At 46.7% G+C, this 23,185-nt stretch overlaps 1 protein-coding gene across 1 annotated transcript in view; it reads right to left on the bottom strand.

Moving 5' to 3' along the window:
• The window catches only part of LOC126548163 (bone morphogenetic protein 1-like), a 688,441-nt gene that overhangs the window by 56,378 nt on the left and 608,878 nt on the right, over window positions 1–23,185 (bottom strand). Inside the window, exons 9-10 of the mRNA XM_050196288.2 lie at window positions 15,885–16,030; window positions 15,017–15,212 (exon numbers count right to left, since the gene is read on the bottom strand). Of these exons, the coding sequence (XP_050052245.1) occupies window positions 15,017–15,212; window positions 15,885–16,030 (342 nt within the window). The remainder of the gene's footprint in view (window positions 1–15,016; window positions 15,213–15,884; window positions 16,031–23,185) is intronic.

Consider the following 23,185-nt stretch of genomic DNA (forward strand, 5'->3'; position numbering starts at 1 on the left):
TGTGGGCGTTCGTTGGGCTCCGTATAGCGACTATTCGCGCAGCATGTGGATAACGAACTCACGACAAACCGTCTTCTTTACAGGTCGGTGCATTAAGCTGGGAGAGCCTATACTCTTGCTTTTGCAACTCTTCGAGGAATTTTCGTCATCTTCAGTCCGGTTGGGCCGCAAATCGAGGTGATTAGATTAGGGAATTAGTAAGTACAAGTAATTGGTCCTCTGTGTTGTCCTTGGTGTCTGTTTGTTGGCTTCTTATGATATGATTAATAAAAATCAGACCCTTCGGTTCCCTTTCTTCTCGCTCACTACATTACGACGGTCTCGAATCCGGCAACACTGATACCTTCAGGTAGCATGTGTGGGTTAATTGACCACTTGCCGTCACCCAAATAGATCACTTACTCGTGACGCCTACGGCCGAAATGATGTTCCACATTCGCTGCCGAGGTTTTCGTGTGGTGGCGTTGGCGAATGCTCCTACGGTTAGTTCTAGTAGTAACATATAATACCCCAAAAAGTGGACGGGAAAACGGCGCCGCGGTAGCTCAGTTGGTAAGAACATTGCACGCGTAATGCGAAGAGGTGGGTTCATATCCCACCTGTGGCCAGTTGCTTTAATTATTAATTATCATTAATTAATGTATCATTTGTTTAATTACATTAGTAAGTACAAGTAATTTTCCCTATTTTATCCTTGGTGTCATTGTTTGTTGGCTTCTTATGACACACACACACACATATATATATATATATATATATATATATATATATTGTCAAGGAGTGTATTAGTCACCGAAGTTTGGGACCGACCGTTAGCGCAGGGCACAACCTCTCAGTACGAGTGGCATTCACGAGCAAAAGCACAGAAGAGGACGACCCACTAGAAAGCGCTGGAGAGGACGCCCCACTATATTGTTCCAATCATTCCCTACTCTTACCCCCGGGAACGAAAAGGGAGCCACCCGGCTACCTAACAGCTTGTCACTGTGAGTGGGTCATAGTAGGTCTTGAGGCGGTCGACGTAGACAATGTCTCGTCTACGATGGCGCATGTTCGAAGACAGTTCAACGGACTGGATCACGTAGTTGGTCGGAGATGTGCGTTCGACGACGCGGTAGGGGCCTTCATACTTGGGCAGTAGTTTCTACGAGAGCCCAGGTGCAGAAGGGACAGGAAGGGCCACACAAGCGCTCCGGGGAGGAACTTGGGCGCTGTTGTGCCCGGCGGTCTTTCAGAGCGGGGGATGCCATCCCAGCGACATGCAGTTGTCACGCCTCATCATTCACTTCAAGGCAGCTCGCTTGAAGACGGCAACGTCGTCTCTCCTGACCGTCACGAAGAGCCCATCAAGGCCGTTATGATCAGCCGTTCACTCCGCGACAAAACTCCGGTCACGGATAAATCACTTATGGGAAACGAGCCGACAGCCTCGTCAAATGAGATGTTGAACGTCCATGCCGGAGATGAGGTCCGTGCAAGGCTACGATTCTTCACACCTGTCAACCGCACAAATTCGCACGGCCACGCCGGAGACGGAGTCAGTGTACGATCCCAGTTCCCCTGCTTGTGCCCAGTGATATGCGCGTGTTTCGACAAAACTCCCGTCGGAGGGAAAGGGCAACAGACCTCTGGATTGGTGGGACCTGAGGTCATCGGTCTCCTGACGCCGGGTTGAATGAAGAGACTGAACAATGACGACGCAGGGCATAAAAAGCGGATCCAGACGGCTGTGATGGGGAAGAGGAGGGGGGACGCTCGGACATGCACTCGGACATGCAAAGACGCTACCATAGTGTGCTCCGATAGTTGGATACTGTAAAACTCAACCATGTACTTCTTTTAAAATAAAATCCTTCTTTTTCATTCTCTTAAACGTCGCTCGGAACCCTTTCTCCCGGCACCTGGCACCTGGCACTGCACCATCCATGAAAACTTCGTTGGCTGCACGAACCCGCGACTTCACAACAGCGCAGAAGTGGTGTGACCACGAACGCTCTTCTGGCGCTCTTGGTCATGTCAACAAAAAGGCCCGCGGAAGATCGCGACACCCTTCGGCATGTCTGGCTGTGCCAGATATAGGCGCACACTCAGATGCATCCGGCTTGTACGGAAGGATTGTGTCGAGTGCGTGCGACGGGTGCCGGCCGTACAGTAAGAAAAAGGGTGAAACGCCAGTGGTTCTCTTAGTGGCGGTATTGTAGGCGTAGGTTGCGAAAGGCAGAATCACATCCCAATTTGTGTGGTCCGAGGCATAGCGAGCATGTCGCCAAGCGTACGGTTAAAGCGTTCTGTGAGGCCATTGGTCTGCGGATGGTAAGTAGTTGTTGTGCGGTGCACAACGTGGCACTCTTTGAGGATGGCTCCGATGACTTCCGACAAGAAGACACGTCCGCGATCGCTGAGCAACTCCTGATGCAGTATGAATGATGCAGTATGAATCGGCGAAGCAGGAAGGAGGCAACATCGCGCGCTGTAGCCGCTGGAGCGGCACTTTCGGCGTATCGCCTGAAGTGGTCAAGCGGTTATATGGCCCAGCGGTTACTAGCAGATGTCAGGGGAAGTGACCCATACAAATCGATGCCGACATGCTAACGGTTGCAGACCGGCTGGCGAGAGGCGCGGTAAAGATTTCCGGCGCTGACAATCGGGGCACGAGCGAACGAACTTCTGAACGTAGCTGTACATCCCGCGCCAGTAGTACCGCTGTCGAATGCGCTGGTAAGTTCCAGCGCATGTACCGGTCTCTCGAATACTTCGAGGTTACAGGATTTGAAGCCTATTTGAATGTCGTACACGTAGACGGAATTTAAAAAAAATGGCCAGTGGTAATGAAGCCCGGAGTGTGGTCATCTTAACGATAAAAAGTGTGCAGCTGAGCACGTGCGCCTCCCTGTGGTACACGGTTTTCCTGTATAAATGCACGTGACAATACATTGCCGATTTTGACGCGGAAAGTACGATTGGACAAATAGCTTTCTATTAGATTTAGCATATTGCCACGGATGCCCATTCCCGACAAATCTCGTAAGATACCTTAACGCCACGTTGTCCTACTCATTCTCCATATCGAGGAATACCGATAAGAAAAACTGCTTATGTACAAATGCATCACGGACATTTCCTCCAATGCGCACAAGAAGTTCAGTTGTGGACCGCCCTTCTCTCAAGCCACACTGATAGGGATCAAGCATATTGTTCAGTTCAAGGAAATGTATGAGTCGACGATTAATCATTTTTTCAGAAAACTTACACAGGCAATTTGTAAGAGCCTCGGGCGATAACTTGCCGCCAAGGAAGGGTCTTTACACTCTAAGAAGAAAAGGAGGAAATTGGGTATTGAGGTTACTCCTTTAGGGGAGCAACTGATCTGCCACAACCATTCCTCCCTTTAGGGGGTGAGTGCGAGGGGATGAACTGTTACTCCCCATGCCGTTACTCCTGCGAGGACTAACAGTTGCCCTTTTCCGATGCTCTACAAAGGAGTAACGGTCATTATTTCCGATGCTCCGCAAAGGTGGAATTAATGAAATTAGGCATTTATACGCTAATAAAAAAGATTACTGAGCTGAAAAAAAAAGAAAAAAAAAGGTGCCCGAAAGCAGGAATCGAACTCACGTCCGCACGCTCCCATGTCAGCGACTCTAACCACTGCACCACGGCAGATTGGTTGAGGTGGGTAGGAAATTGAGACAGGTTAAGCCACGCAACGCAGGTGCGGCAATGTAAGAGCGACTCGGCATTTTGTGTATGCTGTGCGGGGAGAGTGTAACACTGAGTGTACTTGAAACCATAAGCGAGTGCGAAAAGAAATCTGCCCGAGTATTTTTACGGTGCTTTAAACTGAGGCACTACACGATGTAAACGTGTAGCGAGCTCAAACGGGGCACCTAAGACGACAGAGACGGACAATTGCTCTGTCGCTTAGTGTGTCCCGTTTGTGCTACACATCGCTTCAGTTCGTAATCTCCTTGGAACGGAAGGAACTTAGGTACTATTGACCAGCAAAATCTGGCAGTCTATCAATGACTTGCGCGTTTAATGTGTATCGCTCACTTATGGGGTGCGCACGAAGGGCATGGCTCTTCACATTGCAACTTTAAATTTCACGCAATTTTCTCACGAAATGGCAAGTAGTTCAATGGACTTTGCATGTAGTTCAATGGACAGTGCACGAACTTTTCACGATTTATAGACAATACAGTTTTTGCCGCATCACTGCACGACACGGACGAAAACAGCGGAGCGCATGGGGAGTAACTGTTGCCGTTCGTCCTCCCGTTGCTCTCTTTCCGACCAGGGACTAAACACTTATAATACTCTCCAAAATTTGCACACGGCACGCACATCCATGCAGTTACTCCCTTGAGGGACGAAAGCGCCCTTTTTGGGACTAACTGCGCAGTTACTCCCGTTTTCCCCGGAATTCTTCTTAGAGTGTACCCTGCTTCAAAACAGGGACCACAGTCGCTTCTTTCCATGTGGTTGGCAGGTATCCGGCAGCCAAAATAGCGTTGAAAAGTGCGAGTAATGTACCTTTTGTATCGCTGTGTAGTTTTTGATCATGTCATACATGACTCTGCCAGGTCGCAGTGCAGAGCTCCTGCATGCGATCAAGGGCGTTCTAGACTCGGCAATACTGAAAGGCCGGTTATACGGTTCCTTCTGTTTGTATTTACGTACGACTGGCTTACGTTCTTCTATTTGTTTGTGGTTAAGGAAGGATTGAGAATAATGTATTGAGCTTGACACACGCTCAAAGTGCTCCGCAAGAGAGTGTGCCTGGTCTTGCAAGGTATTCCCTTGGTCGTTCACCAGAGGCAACGGATGAATTTGTTGCCCTTTTATCTTAAGTCATTTCACACTTTCGCCTCCTGCGTGTATGAATTAAAACCTGACACGAACCTCACCCAGCTTTCTCTCTTTACCTGTCGCCGTGTCCGTCTCCCCTGTGATCTAATTGTTTTTAATTGAAGTAGATTTTTTGCGCAATACGCCCCATGCCTTATTCTGCCTCTCTCGCGCCTCTCTACAGTCTTCGTTCTACCAGAGAACACGTCTTGTAAGTGAACCACCATTCGTTTGCGGGATAAACTTTTCGGCTGTATCAATAATAAAAGTGGTAAAATGTACAACAGCATCATCTATACTAAAATCGTTTACAAAATCTCGTGGCAGATAAGTTGATTCTTTAAAATACGCCCAGTCCGCCGATGCTAATTTCCGTCGAGGAATATGCGGAGGGTTTGATGCAGAGTTACCAGATTTAAAGTTACAGCAAAGTGGTCACTTCCATAAAGTTTATTGATGACGTTCCATTCGAGGTGAGGCAGACGAGAAGAGCCAATTGCTAGATCTATCGAAGAACAACTGTTGTTTTGGACACTGTAATAGGTCAGCTCCATCTTATCAAACAGGCAGGCACTACAGAGGCCAGAAAAATATTTTAGATGAATCGACCTCTGGCGTCGCATCGCGAGTCTCCCCACATCGTGTTGTGGGCATTAAAATCACCCACGAATATGTAGGGGTCCGGAAAGCTGATCAATGAGGTTATAGAAATCGCTTTTCCTGAAATGACAGTTAGGGGGTATATATATATATATATATATATATATATATATATATATATATATATATATATATATATATATATATATATATATATATAGAACACACTGTGACCAGTTTATTAAAAAGGATTGCCCGAACTAACACTGCCTCAAGGGGCGTCTGAAGGGCGACGTGTTGACAAGCTAAAGACTTGCCGGTAACTATTGCTACACCACCGGAGGCGTTAGCTTCATCACGGTCTTTTCGGAAGATGGTGTGATTACGAAGAAAGTTTGTGTTTGTAGGTTTCAGATGTGTCTCTTGAACACACAGCAACTTTGGTTTATGCTTCTGTAGGAGTTCTCTAATATCGTCAAGGTCATGAAGAAGTCATCTAACATGCCATTGTAGTATTTGTGTCTCCATTATGATAAATTTATTTTTAGCTGTGTCTTTAAGAGACGAACATTAGTTCATGAGCCCTTTCCAGGCGCCATGACTCGAGGAGCGATCGCGAGAATCTCGCCGCTCTTTCGGCGCTGCCGATGCCGTCTGGCTGTTTGTTGTGTCCATCACCTCTTGCGAGGCGCTGGATACGTGCTCTTCGGAGCGCCGTGTTTGACTTGAAGGCCTCAACACGTTGGACGAGACCTTTGAGGCCACCTGGCCGGAGGTCGATGGCCCCTTCTGCTGGGGTGGCGGAGCAGCGCTAGCTGCAACTGCCGGGGGGGGGGGGCAGATGGTGTGACTGCCGGCTCACTGCGTGTGAGCCGAGCAGTCGCCGGAAGGCCGTTGTGTCGCTGCTCCCTGGCGCGTCTCATTGGCAAGGCTGTTATTGGGCAGGTATGACACCCACCTGCGTGCCTCCTTGAATGAGGTATTTTCTTTTACTTTGGTAGTAACCATTTCTTTTTCTTTTTTTCCATGACGGGCACGACCGCGAGTATGCGGCATGTTCGCCATCACAGCTCACGCAGTGTGGAGCGCTTCTGCGAGTTTCAGAGGCGTCATCACCGGCACTACATTTAGCACGTGTCTGTCGGCCCCAGCAGTTCTGGGAACTGTGGCCGAAACGCTGGCATTTGAAGCATCGAAGGGGGTTTGGGACATAGGGTCTGACACGTAGCTTTACACAGCCTGCCTCGATTGTCTCGGGCAGGATGCTTGACCCAAAAGTATGTGATGCTTTGTTTTGATCTCCTTGCTATGATGCCTTAGGATAATTCGCTTACCATTGCTGACATTCTGCTCATTCCAGCCTTCCAACAATTCAGCTTCTGTTAGTTCCATTAGGTCATCATCAGAACACCACGGCTGGTGTTCATAGTTCGGTGCGAGGATACTGTCACTGGGATTTCCCTGACTGTAACTAGGTTAGCAAACTTTTCATGCTCTTTCGCATCGCGGAGTTCCAAAACGAGATCTCCACTAGCCATTTTTGATGCCTTGTAGCCTGCGCCAAGTGCTTCGGTGAGACATTTCGACGTCATGAAAGGCGAAATTATTCTCACAGTCTTTTCCGGTTTGTCAGGATGGATAACATGGAATTGGGGGAAGCTTTGTAATCTGTTGCCAAAAATTTTTGAAACATCTTCGGTGCACCCTCGTTTCTGAGGGCAATCAGGGAGTGGGGGGGGGGGAAGAGCTAGCCATTAGTAATATGGAGTTTTTGGCAGCAATGCCAAATGCCACCATGGAGCCCAACAAGGGGACGTGACAAGATTTGTGTTTGAACAAGGCCTGCCAACGCCAGCTGTACACAGCCACTAAACCAAATATGTTATAATCAAGGTTGGCTATCCCACACAAGGTTAACTCTTGCTGTCTGGAAGATTGGAAGTAAAACGAAGTGAAGACAGGAAAGTCAGAAGGTGAGAAAGATGAAGTTTGGAGGGAGAGACAGACAGGAAAAGGCAACTACCGATTTCCCCCGGGTGCGTCAGTCCGGGAGTGCCGCCTACGTGAAGCTGAGGCCAAAGGGGTGTGTCGCCTCCGCCTAGGGACCTTAAAGGTCCTAGCGCTCAGCATCGGCTCAAGCCCTAGGATCCCCTTTTCCCCGGTGTGTGTGTGTGTGTGTGTGTGTGTGTGTGTGTGTGTGTGTGTGTGTGTGTGTGTGTGTGTGTGTGTGTGTGTGTGCGTGTGTGTGCGTGTATGTGCGTGTATGTGCGCATGTGTGTATGTGCGCGCATGTGTGTGTGTGTGTGGTTATGTGTGTGTGTTTGTGTGCGTGTTGTGTGCGCGCGCGCTAGGCAGTCTTTGTTTCGGATCGAAAAGCGCAGTATCCTTTCAAGTGCGCTATGGCCTAAACACACATAAAGAACTCGTGGGAGTTATGTCTGACGACTATTTCCAACATTAAAGAACTATATTGGTACGGAAACATCACCACTTCACCGTTGGAGCCACTTCTATGGGTTCTAACATTCGATCGCAGCGAGTGAAAAATTGAGTCATTGTGTTTCGTACTGTACAGGGCCCATGTTCACAAAACCGTTCTTACGCTAGAAATTTTCGTAAGGACATATTCCTTAGCTTACTGAGGTAAGCTCCATCCAGTGTAACACATTGAACGCCATTTCCTACGATTCAATCGTGCATATTCTTTCGTCGACGCGCATCGCAAAACATAAAAGGAGCAATTAGGAGGTTTTATTGAGCGGTGGAATAGAGCTTGTTCACTGAAGAAATGTTGACGGACAAAGAGCAGTACAACTACTGATGGATGGAGGCGCACGAAGGTTTGGAGAGGTGCTGCATTGGGCACGCCCACGTGCGATTAAGCGAGCTTGCGATGACAACGAGTGGGAAGGGAAAACTGCACGCATGAAGGAGCGGCCATTTCGACGATTAAGACCAGCGAGACCCCGTTAAATATGAGAGAGAGAGAGAAAAAAATATTCATGGGACGCTTAAGCTTCGCCTTAAGCGCCTACCGTAGCGTTTACCGGTAGACGGTCGCGGTGAACGCTATGCACGAAGGCGGGCTTTCTGGTAGAAACGTGGCCTCTTTCGTGGGCCGCGATGCGACGGAGGCGAGCGCCATAAGTGTTTCAATGAAACAGGCCTCCGTGGCCTCGGAGATATTCGCGCGCCAGCGCGCCCAAATGCCGGATGCCGTGGCCGGTAGATTGATGATAGAAACGCTGTAAAAGGGGTTTGTTTGAGTTTTCGCGTAACAGAATTACGTTTTCTCGTATATTGAAATTATAATGCGACACTACCATGTCTGTAGGTTGTCTGTAAGTCGTACTTTACAATTTTTCTACGTATTTTAGCTTGAGAAATTCAATTAGTTCAGTAACTTCCTTGCACCACATGGAGGGCCTGGGTATGGGTGGTTCGAAAATATGTTTGCCGAACTGACGTCCGACGCCGGACGCCGACACCGGACTTTCTGCGACGCGGCCGGGGCCCTTAACGCTGCCGCGTTAAAATTAAACTGCATTCGCAGTGGTTTAACGTTGCAGTTATCCGTTACGTAAGACACATCGTTGCGTCGCGGGAACAGCCGTCGATAAAGAGACGCAGGAGTTACATTTACTGCACGGTACCAGACGACTGCCTTCCGCGGATAGTCTGCTTATTAGCTTTCACCGCTGTCTTATACTATCTGAATTTACTATTTATACTATCTGAACAAAACACGCGCACATTTGTTTCTGTCAAGCCACATTAACTGTTTCCTACCAAGCTCCTCCAGCGCGAAACACGCCTTTGGCTCCTGTTTAAGGTGGACCCCTCACACAACTCAGTCAAGCGAAGTTGTGCATCTGTCTCCCACTGGCCACGCCTTCATACGCCTGTCGCAGAGTGCCCGCGCCCGTCAAAGCTCACCATCTGTCCAGGGTATGTCTGAGAGGAACGAATCGCAATGCGAACTTAAGTACAGAGGGAAACGAAGGGGGAAAGAAAGGAGGAAAGGGACGGCCGCGACAAGAGAAATACGAAGATAAGTACGACGTACGGTCTGGCCTTTCCTGGACAAAAGGCCTCCGAGACGCATACATCCACGCCGACGACAGTCTTGACCCACGCAACCATTTCGTCTGCTTTCAATTCATCCACTTCTTCTAGTCTTCCCCCCCCCCCCCCCCCTTTTTTTTTTAAATAGAGGGGAAGTAAAAGCGAAGGCGAGACAGGGATGACATTGTTCCTTGGTATATAGAAGAGAGCTCCGCTGCTCTTGCTGGCCTTCGCATATTAGGGTATATCTGCTCGCTTTACAAGGCGAGGCAGCAAATAATCTAGGCCACGAATTCACGAAGCAAGACAACCAAGGCGAACAATAACGAATTCTACCGGCAGCGCTGGCCAGCGAACCGCGGAGAACAATAGATAAGAATTAACGGTTAGATTGAGTAAAAAGACTTAAGTGGCACTCAGCCGCAGTGCTAGGAATCTATATACATAGAAAGTATTGTGGGCAATGAAAAAAAAAGCTCTTCGGAAGAAATTGAAGAAAACGGCAATGATCAACTTCTTTCTTTCTTTTTCGTTATTTCCTTCTTTCTCCTTGAACTTTCTGCGACAGCCGTGGTGCCTTTTATGGAAAGCTCTCTGCCCTGTGTGCAACACAGACGTCATATGCGCGATCCACTGTTCTCTGTCGCAAGTGGCGCTTTTGCACTCCCCTGCTACACAACCTGGCGGCGAGCAGGGGTCGTACGTATGAAATCTCTACGTAAAGCGCACGGATTTTCAATGACCGGTAACACGCGGGGGCATCGGTGCGAAAGACCTTGCACTTCTTTAAACTACCGTTGTTGGCGCCATTCTTGGTTGCTTTAGTATACAGTGTTTTTCTTTCTTATTTTTCTACTTCAAACACTTAAAAAAAGTAGAAACTTTACTCGAATTACGTAACTATAAAGATGAATTCCCTGCATAGGCGGCCGTCCTTTGCTCGTAAAGTAAGTGCAATTCATCTCGTAATTAACTGAATTACATTAATTAGCTTCTTCCGGCCCATATCTCCGAATGGCCGTGTAGGCCCAAGTAACTGGCGTCGACCTTATCCGTTCAATGTACTCCATTAGGCGCGCAGCACCACGAAACGCGGCCCTCCGTCCAGTCCTTCTGTGACGTGTGGCGTAAAATGAAGCCGACGTCGTCGCAGTTCCCTCTTCTCGCGAGCTGCTTCCGGTTAACAATTTATGCTACTCGGGAATGGATGCATGGTCACTTCAGGAGCAGGGGAGATACAGACCAGCTTATATATATGTCGGCGGTGTGGCGATGACTCCTTTTACGCCTCCAACTATGTCACAGGGAGGGTCGCACCGCTAGCCACGCTTCGCGGTGTCGCGTGCTTATTAATCAGCTACGTTGAACGAGTAGTTTGACGGCAATTTTTTTTTTTAGCCTACATGGCAATTCTGAAATGTATTAACACGGAACTACACTGTTATGGCGATTCCCTTGAAGGTTCCAGTATAAGCGCCGTAAAGTTAGTGATGCGTCATATAGCACAATTAGTTTATTTATTAAATATTTAATTGTTTGGCTACTCTCGCAAATTATGTCCGCCTAGGCAGATAATTCATCTCCAGTAACGTCACTGGTGGAAAATTTTCTAGAGTAAAAAAAAAAAAGTACTCGAAGTAAAAGAAAGAAAGAAAGAAAGAAAGAAAGAAAGAAAGAAAGAAAGAAAGAAAGAAAGAAAGAAAGAAAGAAAGAAAGAAAAAGCACTGTATAAGCAACTTCGGGCAACCGTTTACGAGGGCTAATGCGCGCAGCGAGAATTTCGTCATAGACACGTTTATTATCATTTCTTTTTCTTTTGTCTTTAAGAGGTCTTTAGCACCACATAAAGGCCTTTACGTAACGCCATATAACTCATTTAAAAGTGCTCTGCACAGCTACCCTCCCGACAGACACGAATAAACCAACACGCTTAGCGTTCACGTTCTGCTTTAATTCTTCATGCGCCTGCTTTGAATACGCGTGACTACGATCACACGTTGCTAACGCGAGTTCTGTCTCCAGCAATCAGCTGCCTTGCGCAGACACCGAGTGCGCACCGCGTCGGGCCAGTTTGTTCGAGCGCCGAAATGGCGCCAGCAAGGATTATTACGCTTTATGACGGCGCAAATAATTACGCACTGGCGCATGCCGTTACGGCGGTTGACCACGGATATCAATTACGGGCTGCGCGTACAGACACAACGCGTAGCTAGGCGACGTAAAGTGCACCGCGAAATTGTGCGCCGAGCTCACGCTTTTTCGGATCAGTGACAACGCTTGCAAGGTCAGCGCTAATCGAATCACTTACAAAGCCAAGCCGTCGAACTGAAGTTCTCGTGGCTCAGCACAGCTGAGCAATTACCGCCGGAACGTACGTGCCGCCGACAAGAATGCGGCGGTGGAGTGCGCGCCATCGTTGGTTGTGCAAGAGACGGGACGAGTTCGTAGCGCAATCGCTAGCAGGTTCGCACAAAACACCGCTCGGAACAACCTGATGGCTTCCATTTGACTCCGGCATTCGACAGAAGTGAACAGTCAGAAACAGATACAGTTGGGAGCTTTTGATGGTTCGTTAGTTCGGCTGTGTGTTTCGTAGTTTGCTTTGCCGCGGTGCAGAAAAAAAAAAAATCAGTAGGTGGGCTTTATTTAAGCTGAATGCTGGATGCTACCCCTTAACATGTTGTGCGTATTCAGTTGTCTCGGAGGTGAGACGCTGCTATCCCCCAGGCGCTATTCCCTAGGAACTCAATCCACAAATGTCTTCGTTCGTATAAGTGAATTTTGCCATCGACCAGTCGCCTTCGCCGGCATAAAGGTTGGCTGAAATTTTCTTTTACGAACAAATATAGCGAAAGAGCTTTCCATGAATACGGAAACCAGTTTCTGTTATGCTCTGCTATAAATGAGTTGCTGTGGAGAGACTGACTTCGCAAATACCCGAGATGCCCCACTTATCTCGCTTGTACAGAAAATATAGAAAGCGGTAATAAAATAAAAATAAAAATGACGGAGACTGCAAACAACACATGCAAGAGGTGAAAGATAAGGCGACACAGATTTCTGATGACGTTTCACACGACGCGTAAGTCAGCCACTGAGGACTTTGTGACTGGCTGTCCATCAAGTGTTCGTTGTATGTAATTTGTCCCGCGAGAAATAACGTTGTTTGAAAAGGGCTTAAATGGCGGTTTCCGACTAATCGTAGTATCTCATACGGTATAGCCACATGAGCAGGACAAATACGCAAACGTGGCACACACATGCAAGCAATAGAACAACGCAATGGTGCTGAATAAGATACAAATGAAGATGTCCTCACGCAAAAGGATGGACAGTTGGGCGAGTTGGTACTGTAAAATATTACTGGTTTTTATGACTTCCCTACCTTCCGATATGTTTATGTGTTAACTCTTCAGACGGTGTCATGTTTCTTACAACGAAAACGACGGAACACACAAAGAAAGAGACAGACGAACGGAGAGGGCGTGGAAAGGGCGTCGTTTTTGTTGTAAGAAGCATGCCCCAAGGACAAGTGTTATTATGTCATGTTTGTTTCCTACGGTTTTTGCAATCACTTATATACGTTGATCGCTTCAATGAAGATTTAGTTGAGAGTTAGTGCTTGTCCTGTCTTCTTCTAGTCTTAGTCAGCGTCCCTTCGCGATACAAACCAATAATATGTCTTCATGGTTATACTTGTTTACTTGTGTCATTACGAAAGGTTTATTAACAGGCATTACAACTTGCCAAATAATTTGACATACTCGAACGGTTAGCTAAAGAGTGCGAAATGAACGTCAAATGGCGTAGGGGGTTTCTCGAAGGCGTTTTTCGATTGAGAAATGTCATTGGTGGAGCTAGTAAATACGGCAGGTCCAGATAATCTGTGGCGTCGTCTCACCTTGTTGCGCATGGCGACATTTGCCGCTAAGCATCCAAGCTTAGCGGTGAATGCTTTTGCGGTTGCGCCGCTTCCTCACGTTTGCACGCACATATTATTTCCCTTTATTTTTTATTTTTTGCTTTATATTTCAATCTCTTTCCCAACTCTATCACTTGACATATATGCAGCCGGAACATATGAATAATCTGCAAGGGCTGACTTTTGGTCTCATTGGTACAGCATATTTTCTAGTGCTTAGCTGAGAAACTTTAGGTGAGACGGACAAGTGAAGAGCGCTCGTATGTCTCTGTTGTCTTGTCAGTCTTGTCTAAAGTTTCTGCGCTAAGCGCTAGAAAAAAATGAATAAACTCTCTCCCTCTGTCTCTCTCCGTCTGGTTACTCTCTTGCTCGTATATAGTTGAGTGAATAAGAACAAATCCGGCAGAAACCATCGCAGGATGACTGCCGATGTTAATGCGATTAGCATCGAAGTATTGTAGCGAAACATCGTATTGCCACTGCCGAAACGCGTCATGTATGAGGCACATACTGCAGCTGGGATCCTTTCTCGTGTTCCCTCTGGCCATGCTGCGCCATCTAGCGCGGCCGCCACTAAGGGCGTGCGTGACGCGTTCCACCCAGCAGCAAACATATGTCAAAGGATATATTTCTTTTACAACTGAAGAGCAGTATTTGTCCAGTGACCCAAGTTGGAATGATATAGGTTCATTGAAGAGCGACACATACACCGTGACACAAGTTAGTCCAACGGTTGGCCTCCAAGCCGGATCCCTCAGCTCAGCAGCCCGATGCTCCAACCATTAGCTGACTTGTCAGCATTTTTTCCCGCACTCCCTCACTTCATGGGTGAAATAAAGGACATTATTATTATGACTAGACTATGGACTAGCCAGTCATCCAAGTTGGCGTGAAAGAAGTTAGATACGCACAGACATGGATAGGTACCAGAATGTGCCTCAATTTTCTAAAGAATTCTGATCGCACTAAAATAGGGAGAAAGGCCGGGTTCGCTGAGCATATTATACACAACAGCTATTTGACATTGACTGTAATAGTTTCTGTTTTCTCATTGACATCAAAATTGTCCAGTTGGTACCTACTGTTCCTGTTAAATAATGCTAAATGCCTTTTGGATTCATATCGTGGCCAATATTAATTCAGCTCACACAAGAAAAATCAAGGTACAACTGACATTCTGCACTGCCTTCATCCTCATAATGAACAACGCGACAATACAGAGACGTTGATGAATTTTCCGTTCTGCGAAGTTGAATGGGCCTGCATATAGTGAAGGTTGCAGTGCCAAGAGAGAGAAAAGATGAAAGGCAGAAAGGTTATCAAGCGTAACTGTCTTGTTGGCTGCGCTGCACTGGACGAAGGGTAAAGAGTAGAGGAGGTGACGAGAAAAGTGCCAGAGCAGATACACAGAGGAGTATAGGCTTGGGCTGGTTGGCAATACATAATTACACTGGGAGCATAGCGCGGGAAGGACGATCGACAAAGACAAGACAGGCCAAGCGATTGTCCTCTCTTGTCTTTGTCGATCGTCCTTCCCGCCCTATGCTTCCAGTGCAGCTACACAGCCTAACCAGAACCCACCTTTCATGAATGTGGCCGAGAAGCCAGCCTTGTTGACCGATCCATCGGAGACGAACTTGACGAGCATGCGGTTGGTGGTGGAACGCAGGTCATCGGGCGTCCGGTAGCCGCAGAACTTTCCCAGCAGCTGGCTGCTCGCATCATGGCCGTCGCGGACCTCCAGGTAGTCGTACACACAGCTGTCGTGATTCTCCACCTGCGCGAGAGGCCGTCAACGCTCTTATTCTTTTCTTTCTGACCGCGATCTGTGGGAGCTTTCAGACACCCTATTTCAGCAAGTCAATGCTTTTGGGATTAAAACACGAGAAATTTCCAGTACCTCTTGTGGGCAACTTTTTGGGAGCTACTAGAGCCTTGGCGCGCCCTCTCCTTGCGTACCAATAGTGTCATTTCACTCCAAGGTGAGCAAAAAATGACGCAGGTACGCATGGGTGGTCTTTGCGTGCGCATGCACTGTTGCAAATAAGGGATTACATAGCGATACATTTTAGCAGTTTGTTACAGTTTTTTTTCTCAGCCAAGTAACGGTTTTTGAGCAACTAATAAAATAAGCGTGCAATGAGACAGTGCCGTGGCGCCGGTTAAAACATTTCACCGCTGTGTAAGGCGACATTGACATCGATGCACTCAACTTTCAAGTAGCTAGCAGATTTGCGCGCTCTCAATGGATCAACAGACAGATTGATATCTGGTACTGAGATGTCGTCATCGATGCTCTTCTGGTACCTGTACCAGAAGAACATCTTAGTGCAGAACTTATCATCAGCTCTTGTCACAATCGATGTGGCCTGAGCACTTGCGACTCAAGCTGCAGGCGGTGGGAGGAGAACGCTGCACCCACGTGCAGTGGTTTTAGCGAGAAACTCACCTCGAAGGACTGGAACTTTAGCGCCACCTGGTAGTCTTCCGGCACAGTTATCTTCCAGACGCACTCCTTGTTCGGCCGGTAGTCGTCCGGGTAGTTGGGGCTCTGAAGGACGCCCTCCTCCATGACCACGTCGCCGCCGCACACCGCTGCATCGAAGAAGTACAAGCTAGGTGTATTCTACGTACCTTGCGCTCTGTACTCCTTCGCGCGAGGATGCACCTCACCGAAGTCAAAAGTACGCTCACTGCCGCGCGTTGAAAGCTGTTTTCCTGATGATAAAGGAGTTGAGACGTTAAAGATGGCGGATAGTTACTCGAAGTGCCGAGATTAACTAAATGACCTTTTTTTTTCACCGTCTTCATGACAGTTTTGGCTGCTGAAGTTGTTATAGCGACAACGAAGTCAGTAACACCATTATGTTGCCGCGTAACAGCACTAACCGTATCGCTCACTGAAATGACAGCTGTTACGCACACAACGGAATAAAATCTGCGCCCACTGTAATCGGAAGCAGAGGTCAACGCGCGACAGGTCGTTACTGTTGGCCGCAGAGCGCGTAGTTTGCTCCGCTTTCTGCGTGCAAACAGATGCGTGCAAACCTTATGTTGCTCAATCAACATATGGTCGTTACGTTGATCTCTCTACGCTGGGAAACCACAGCGGCGCCAAGTTGATGTTTGTGTATGGAGAAACTGAAACCACTAAGGAGAATTCCAACCTTATCAATTATTAGTAGTGTAATTTCTAATATAGTCTAAACGAGAAAAGGGAAGAGATGACTGAATTTCTGATGTCCTTGCTAAAAAAAAAAAAAAGGGGGAGCAGCTGTCTTTCAGCGAATACGCTCGAGTGTTCCAACATTACGTGCCTGGAAGTAAACTGATGAAAACTAGTAAAAAAAATTTGCGGATCACACGCGGCTGAGGGAATCGATTTAAGCGAAGCTTTGGATGGTGATTGTTTTGATTGACGATAATTAGCGGTGATGTGGGCGGTGAACGTGTAATTTCTTCAGCGTTTAGTCTAACATGAAAGTGTTGAGTTGATGTTAAATGTTACCTCGTGCGCGCCACTGCTGTTTGTCTGCGTAGTGCACAAAACACACAGGGAGACGTGTTTCTTGAGGCGTTTTGCGTCATTTTTCATAATCTCTTAGAGTTGATCATTATCATTGCCTCACATGGCACGTCGCATCGTGATTGAAGTGTTCAACTTTAATTGATTGATGAAGTTATACTAAATTCAATTATTTATTATAAAATTGTAGGTATACATTGTATGCATACACTCGCGCTCTGCACTACTTTTCGCTGCGTAGGAAACACGCTCCTGTTCCGCGCGACGCTTTTTTCGGGCCTGGGTGTCCTCGACGCTGAGTGCACGTTTTCGAGCCATTTTGCTGGAGCGTGTTTACGTGCTCCTTCTGCATACGTGACCAGCTGACTGTTAAGACGCCAGCCCCAAGTGCTCCCTTCGTGCTATGGACGATTGTGATATTTACACTATCACAGCCCAGCGCCTGTATTTCTGTCGCATAGGAAAGCAAGCACAGCACGTGCCATACGCACAAACTACGCATCGCGGCCCACGGCGGTGCCGGCCAGCCGGGATGGATGGATGGATGCTATGAGCGACCCCTTAGGAACGGAGCGGTGGGTTGCGCCACCAAACTCTTCTTATTATATTGCCTAATGTTATACCTATGTTACAAAATGAAAAGAAAAGAAAAACCCCACGTAGAGTTCCCATCACCAAATTATCTGAACTCCTATTCTGAGCTTTGTTTTTGTACATCTCTGTTTTTTGTGGTTTCCCTACTTCCACGAACCTTCGAATCAGCTCTTACTAGTGACTATTGCGGACATGTTTGCTTTACCCCTGCTCTCGCTGAACCCAAGGGCTTCAAGGAGGCCAGTGGTGCCTAAATCGACCGCTGGGCAGACGTCTTCACATTCTAATAAAACATGCTCCATCGTTTTCCTAGTTTACCGCAGCAAGCACATGCTTCTTCTTCCTTCTTGTATCTCGTTTTATAAGTGCGTGTTCTAAGGCATCCTGATCTCGCTTCGAAAAGTAATGAGTTTCCCTTTGAGTTATCATAAATTGTTTCTTTCCCGATTTCGTTTTTTCCTCTTAAGTAGGTTACACATGGCAGGTTTCTTTTCCATTGCCGCCACCCATGAGACTACTTCAGTCTCTCTGACTTTCCGCTGGACGTTCTTTGTTGCTGTGTTGCTCACCCTACAGACCACATACTCGCTGGTAAGCTTCCTAGGTCTCCTCCGCTGTGAATTAATGTTATTCCTGTACGAATACCTGAACACTCTCCCAGACCATTTACTTTCTTCTATATTCCTCAGTAGTTCTTCATAATTTATTTTACTTTCAGCTTCCCTCACTTCAAAACTAGTCCAGCCCATATCATCCTGCACAGCTTCAATTGTGTTCTTCCCGTGAGCGCCCAATGCAAGGCGTCCCACTGACCTTTGGTTGCCATCGAGTGCTGATTGTAACCCTGATTTCAACCAAAAAACCACATTTCCAAATGTAAGTCCTGGAACCGTTGCACCTTTCCACATACCCCGGAGCACCTCGAACCTATTGTATCCCCATAGCATTCTGTGCTTCATTATTGCTGCATTTCGCTTGCCTTTTACTGTTACTGTTTCTTTCTGTGTTTCTATATATCCATTGCCTTCGTTTATACATATAGTAAGGTATTTATATTATTTTTTCCAAGATATTTCCTGGCCCTGTATTGACACTGTCTGTTCGCTGTTTTCATTGAATACCATAACGCCTGATTTTTAACGCTAAATTTCAGACCTAAGTTCTTGCCTTCCGGGCCACAGATATTAGCCAGACTTCGCGTATCACTTTGCTTGTTAGCTAGTAACACAATGTCATACATGTTGAACAAACCTGGAAGCTGCTGCTTTACTACTGCACCAGCCTGTTTGTTCGAGAGATAGCGCTCTTTGCATCCTTACCATGTACATCATAAACAGCAGTAGGGACAAAGGGCACCCCTGCCTCAGTCCCTTGTTGATATCAAGTTTCTCCTCGTTCCTAATCCCTTCCCATTCAACGCAAACAGTATATTATACTTAAATCTCTCTCAAAAGCTGTATACAATCGTCGCCTAAGCCTTCTCCTTCCAGAATATCCCACAAAATGTCGCGGTCTACGTTGTCATACGCTCGTGTAATGTTTAAAAAAGCCACATGTAACGGTCTCCTTTCTACCCTGGATATTTCAATACACTGAGTAAGGACAAAGAAGTTTTCATCCAGACGCCTACTGATTCCGAAGCCATTCTGAAGTTCTCCCAATATTCCATTGTTCTTTGCCCATGCTTGCAGCTTTAATTTAACCTCCTTCATTGCTAACCTGTATATTACCGATGTAATGATCAGCGGTCTATATGAGTGAATTCTATCTTTTCCCCCCTTACCTGTATAAATTAAATTCATTCTACTTTGTAGCCAACTGTCTGGTATTCGTCTACCTCTTAAGGTCTTTTCTACTGCTTTCAACAGAGGCTCCTTACCTTTTTTGGTTCTCGTTCATTAATCAGCCTAACGGGAACCTCGTCTAGCCCTGTGGCTGTGCGCTTAGGAATTTTGTCTTTGGCTTTCTTCCAGCTGAAATTTGTCAGCACCAGCTCCTTTCCCATCTGGTTCTCTTTCATGCTCTTGTTTTCCTCAAATGCAACCTCGCCATTGCTTAGGAGATATTCGGCTGTTATTTTTCTGATGTAATTTAATGCCGCGTCCCCTTCCAGTTTGTTTCCATCTACGCTTAGCATATGTTGTTGTGTCGTTCCAGACTTCCTGCCTATTGAGTTTATGTGGTTCTAAAAATATTGTAGGTGAGGTCTTCTCTTTCTCACGTATTTGTGACAACCAACGTTCACTTTCACCTTTTATCTTTGCTTGGACCAGATTTGAACCATATATTTTTTTCTCCTGGTATATATTCCATTCTCTGGCTACTTCATCCTGAGGCAACTGTGCTTTCTTGTTGTTTTGCCTGCCTGTGCTCTCGTAATGCTTTCTGTCATTCGGCGATGCGCGGAGAAAAAAATAGAATGCGTGGAGGCGAGCGCCATCTGGTGGTGTTGCAAGGAAACAGAGACGCGGAGCACAGGCACGTGATCACAGTAGTTCACAGTACAGTATAACAGCTCACACAGCGCTTACATATTTGCTCGCGCAGCTTTTTTGTCCATGAGAATTGTAGTAATGCATTCGTAGCCTACTGCTGCGACTCTTTGTGAAGGTCGGTGCTTATCAATTATTTGTTCTGACAATGGTATGGGTCCCTCAGTGTGAGCTAGAAAAGCGCAGAAACGGTGGCGACGAAAGCTGCTTGCTCAAGCTGCCTGCGTGGACGAGAAATTATAAGTCAACGAGCACATACCGTTAAACTGACAATTCCGACTGAATCCGCGTTGCATATTTAGGAACAGAAATGCCCTAGGTGTAGTCGCAGCCCTGACGTCGTGACAGGGGGGGGGGGGGGGGGGGGGGCGAGGCACCGTGCGCGAGTCGTATATTCTCGGCGTCTGTTGACAGCGGTGCTTTTTTTTTAATTTTTGGCAGCGGAAGTCTGTTCCTTTAGGCAAGCTGATGGCCGCACGTTGATCGACGCAACAACTTGATTTGGGCGAGTTGATTCATCTCGAATGAAACTTGAAGTAGCGCGAAGAAGACGAAGACCACAGCGCTCGTCCTGTTGTGTGTTTTTTCGATTGTTCGTCTGCTTCGCGCTGCTTCAAGTTTTACTCGAGATGAACGCGTTAGCAGAGATGACCCAGTACTTGGAAACCTATATAGGAGCTACACGCTAAGCGCGACAGTGCGCTAAATAAATAAATAAATAAATAAATAAATAAATAAATAAATAAATAAATTCTTGCCTTTAGGGCTCTGGATTGCTTAACATTGAATTCACCTGCGTTATGTTTCTCCAGGCAGACAATAGCGACGCTTCTGTATTTCCGAATAGATATTCTCATTATACAGTTACACCAATTATTATTCTATTTATCTTTTGTATTGTTAGAAATGTTGGCAAGATGCGTCCTAAATTTATGTCGCTGAACATCACACAATTTCTGCATCATTCGGCAGAATAACGATGCTGCTGCTGCTGCTACTACTACTACTACTACTACTACTACTACTACCACTACTACTACTACTACTACTACTACTACTACTACTACTACTACTACTACTACTACTACTACTACTAATAATAATAATAATAATAACAATAATAATAATAATAATTCCCTGAGGCATGCTGCATCAGTGCGCACGCCCCCGTCCTTTCGTCCGTAGTGTTCTTGAGTAGATTCGCCTGATTCGCTGAAGGCATCATTTAACTAATTAGGATGATGCGCATCGTTATTACGCAGTGTAGTCCTGCTTTCGTGAAGCGATAAATAAAGAACACGGTGCGACCAGTACGTCAGTTCCAGACGCCTGAGTAAACAAAGTTCGAATGAAGCGCATAAACAAAATTGGCGGAAACTTCCGCCGAGTCGCAACTATAGATGGAAACGGAAAGATCTGAACAAGACCTCAATTAAGTGCGACAAAAGCAGCTCACCCGTCACGCTTGTATGTCGACTTTTTTTCTTTCTTTCTCTTTTGCCGTCACTTGCACAAAGATATCCCCGTGTGCAAACAGGGTAGCTGGTAATCATTGTCGTTTCTCACCTGCGTGTGCTTCGTCTTCTGTTCCGAGCGACAGAAAAGAAAAAAAAAGAAGAAAAGAAGGATATTCAACGACGCAGCGTTGTACTGGCCTTTCCAAGTCAGAAATAAGCAGGCGGCATTCACACTCCGGAATGCGATTTGTATGGGACAAATAAAAGACGAAACCGAAAGAACACGACACCCTTAGCTATTTGGGCCCCGATTGGTTCGATAGAAGCAAAAGAATCAAAATCAAACAAGAACGGTGTTTTTTCGGAGCCAGCGGAGATTGCGTTGTCTGCTGCAGAACCGCTGTTTGGTGAAGTGCACGAGAAACTTCAAAAGCACAGGCGGAGTAACACGGCGTGCCTGTTTCCACAGCGCTGACGAACTTTTCAATTACGAACGAGCAAGACGGAACTGTTGGGGAAGAACAGACTTTTCTGTAAGCAGATCGTTATGTAGGCACATCGCTTTTTCTCTGAAAGATCGTAGAGCCTGCTCTCCACGGTACGTTCCTTACTCCTTCTGCCGCATGGAAGTAAACTGCGCGGAGAGGAGCCGTGTGAGAAGCAGCAATCCTATACAGACGAGAATAGCATAGGTGTGTGTATGTCAGCCTGCCTGACGGGTCTCCAACACCTTTATCTATACCGTGTGTCCCAGACGTTAGCCAAACTGTTCAACGAAAAAAAGAAAAGGTATAAGAAGAAACATGGTACGGTACAATTATAAGACCTTGTCTGGTCGCCAGGGGTCTTGCGATGGAACACCGTAGGTCTTAAAATTGTATCTTGCATCGTGTTTCTGTTTCTTAAATCCTTCTGTTTCCTTTGAAAAGCGTAGCTAACATTAGAAGTGGCTCCCTATACAACGCCCATATATCATCTCTTGCCATTTCGTCCCTACATTTGATGCTGTATTCATGGCGACATGGCAAGACAGAGAATGGGGTGTAATGTAACCAGTATTTAATCTTTCACACTACAAACATCGACGGCAGTGAAGTTGGACGAAAACAGGGGCGCGCGTAAAGCGAATATCACTTAGACTATAGTATAGATGCTGCTGGCGTAGCAGAAGACGATCAAGTTATGTGAGCGCGTGGCATTTCGTTCTACCATTCCTCGCCATTTGTACACATTTATCTTTGTTTATTTGTTTTGTTCGTACTAAACTTCAAGGCAAACAATGCCGAGACAAAGAAATGAAGGAGACCAGTACTGAGACTAGAAATGAAGGAGACCAGTACCATTATGCTCTCGTTATTTGTGTAGCCCCGTGAACGTCTTTCCCCCCGCGGCGGCTATGTGCCATCTTGTGTAGACGCAACAGAGCTGGTGAAAGAACAGGATTTAAGTAGGGGCGTGCGGATATTGGGGGGAATTTCTAATACGAAGCGAACAGCCTTTTTCATTCGATTCGGGAATTTACCACTCGCAGTTGTCGAATATCAGTGTTTATCGAATACTAAATAAACAGCAAGAGTCGTTGCACTCTGCGGTGAGAAAGGCCGATGCAAGTGGACACCCTTCCCAGTGACTCTGCTGAGAAGAGCGGTGGTGGCACAGATGAACCAGATTTTTTTTTTTT

This window comes from Dermacentor andersoni, chromosome 1 (genome assembly GCF_023375885.2).
Source record: "Dermacentor andersoni chromosome 1, qqDerAnde1_hic_scaffold, whole genome shotgun sequence".
NCBI lineage: Eukaryota > Metazoa > Arthropoda > Arachnida > Ixodida > Ixodidae > Dermacentor > Dermacentor andersoni.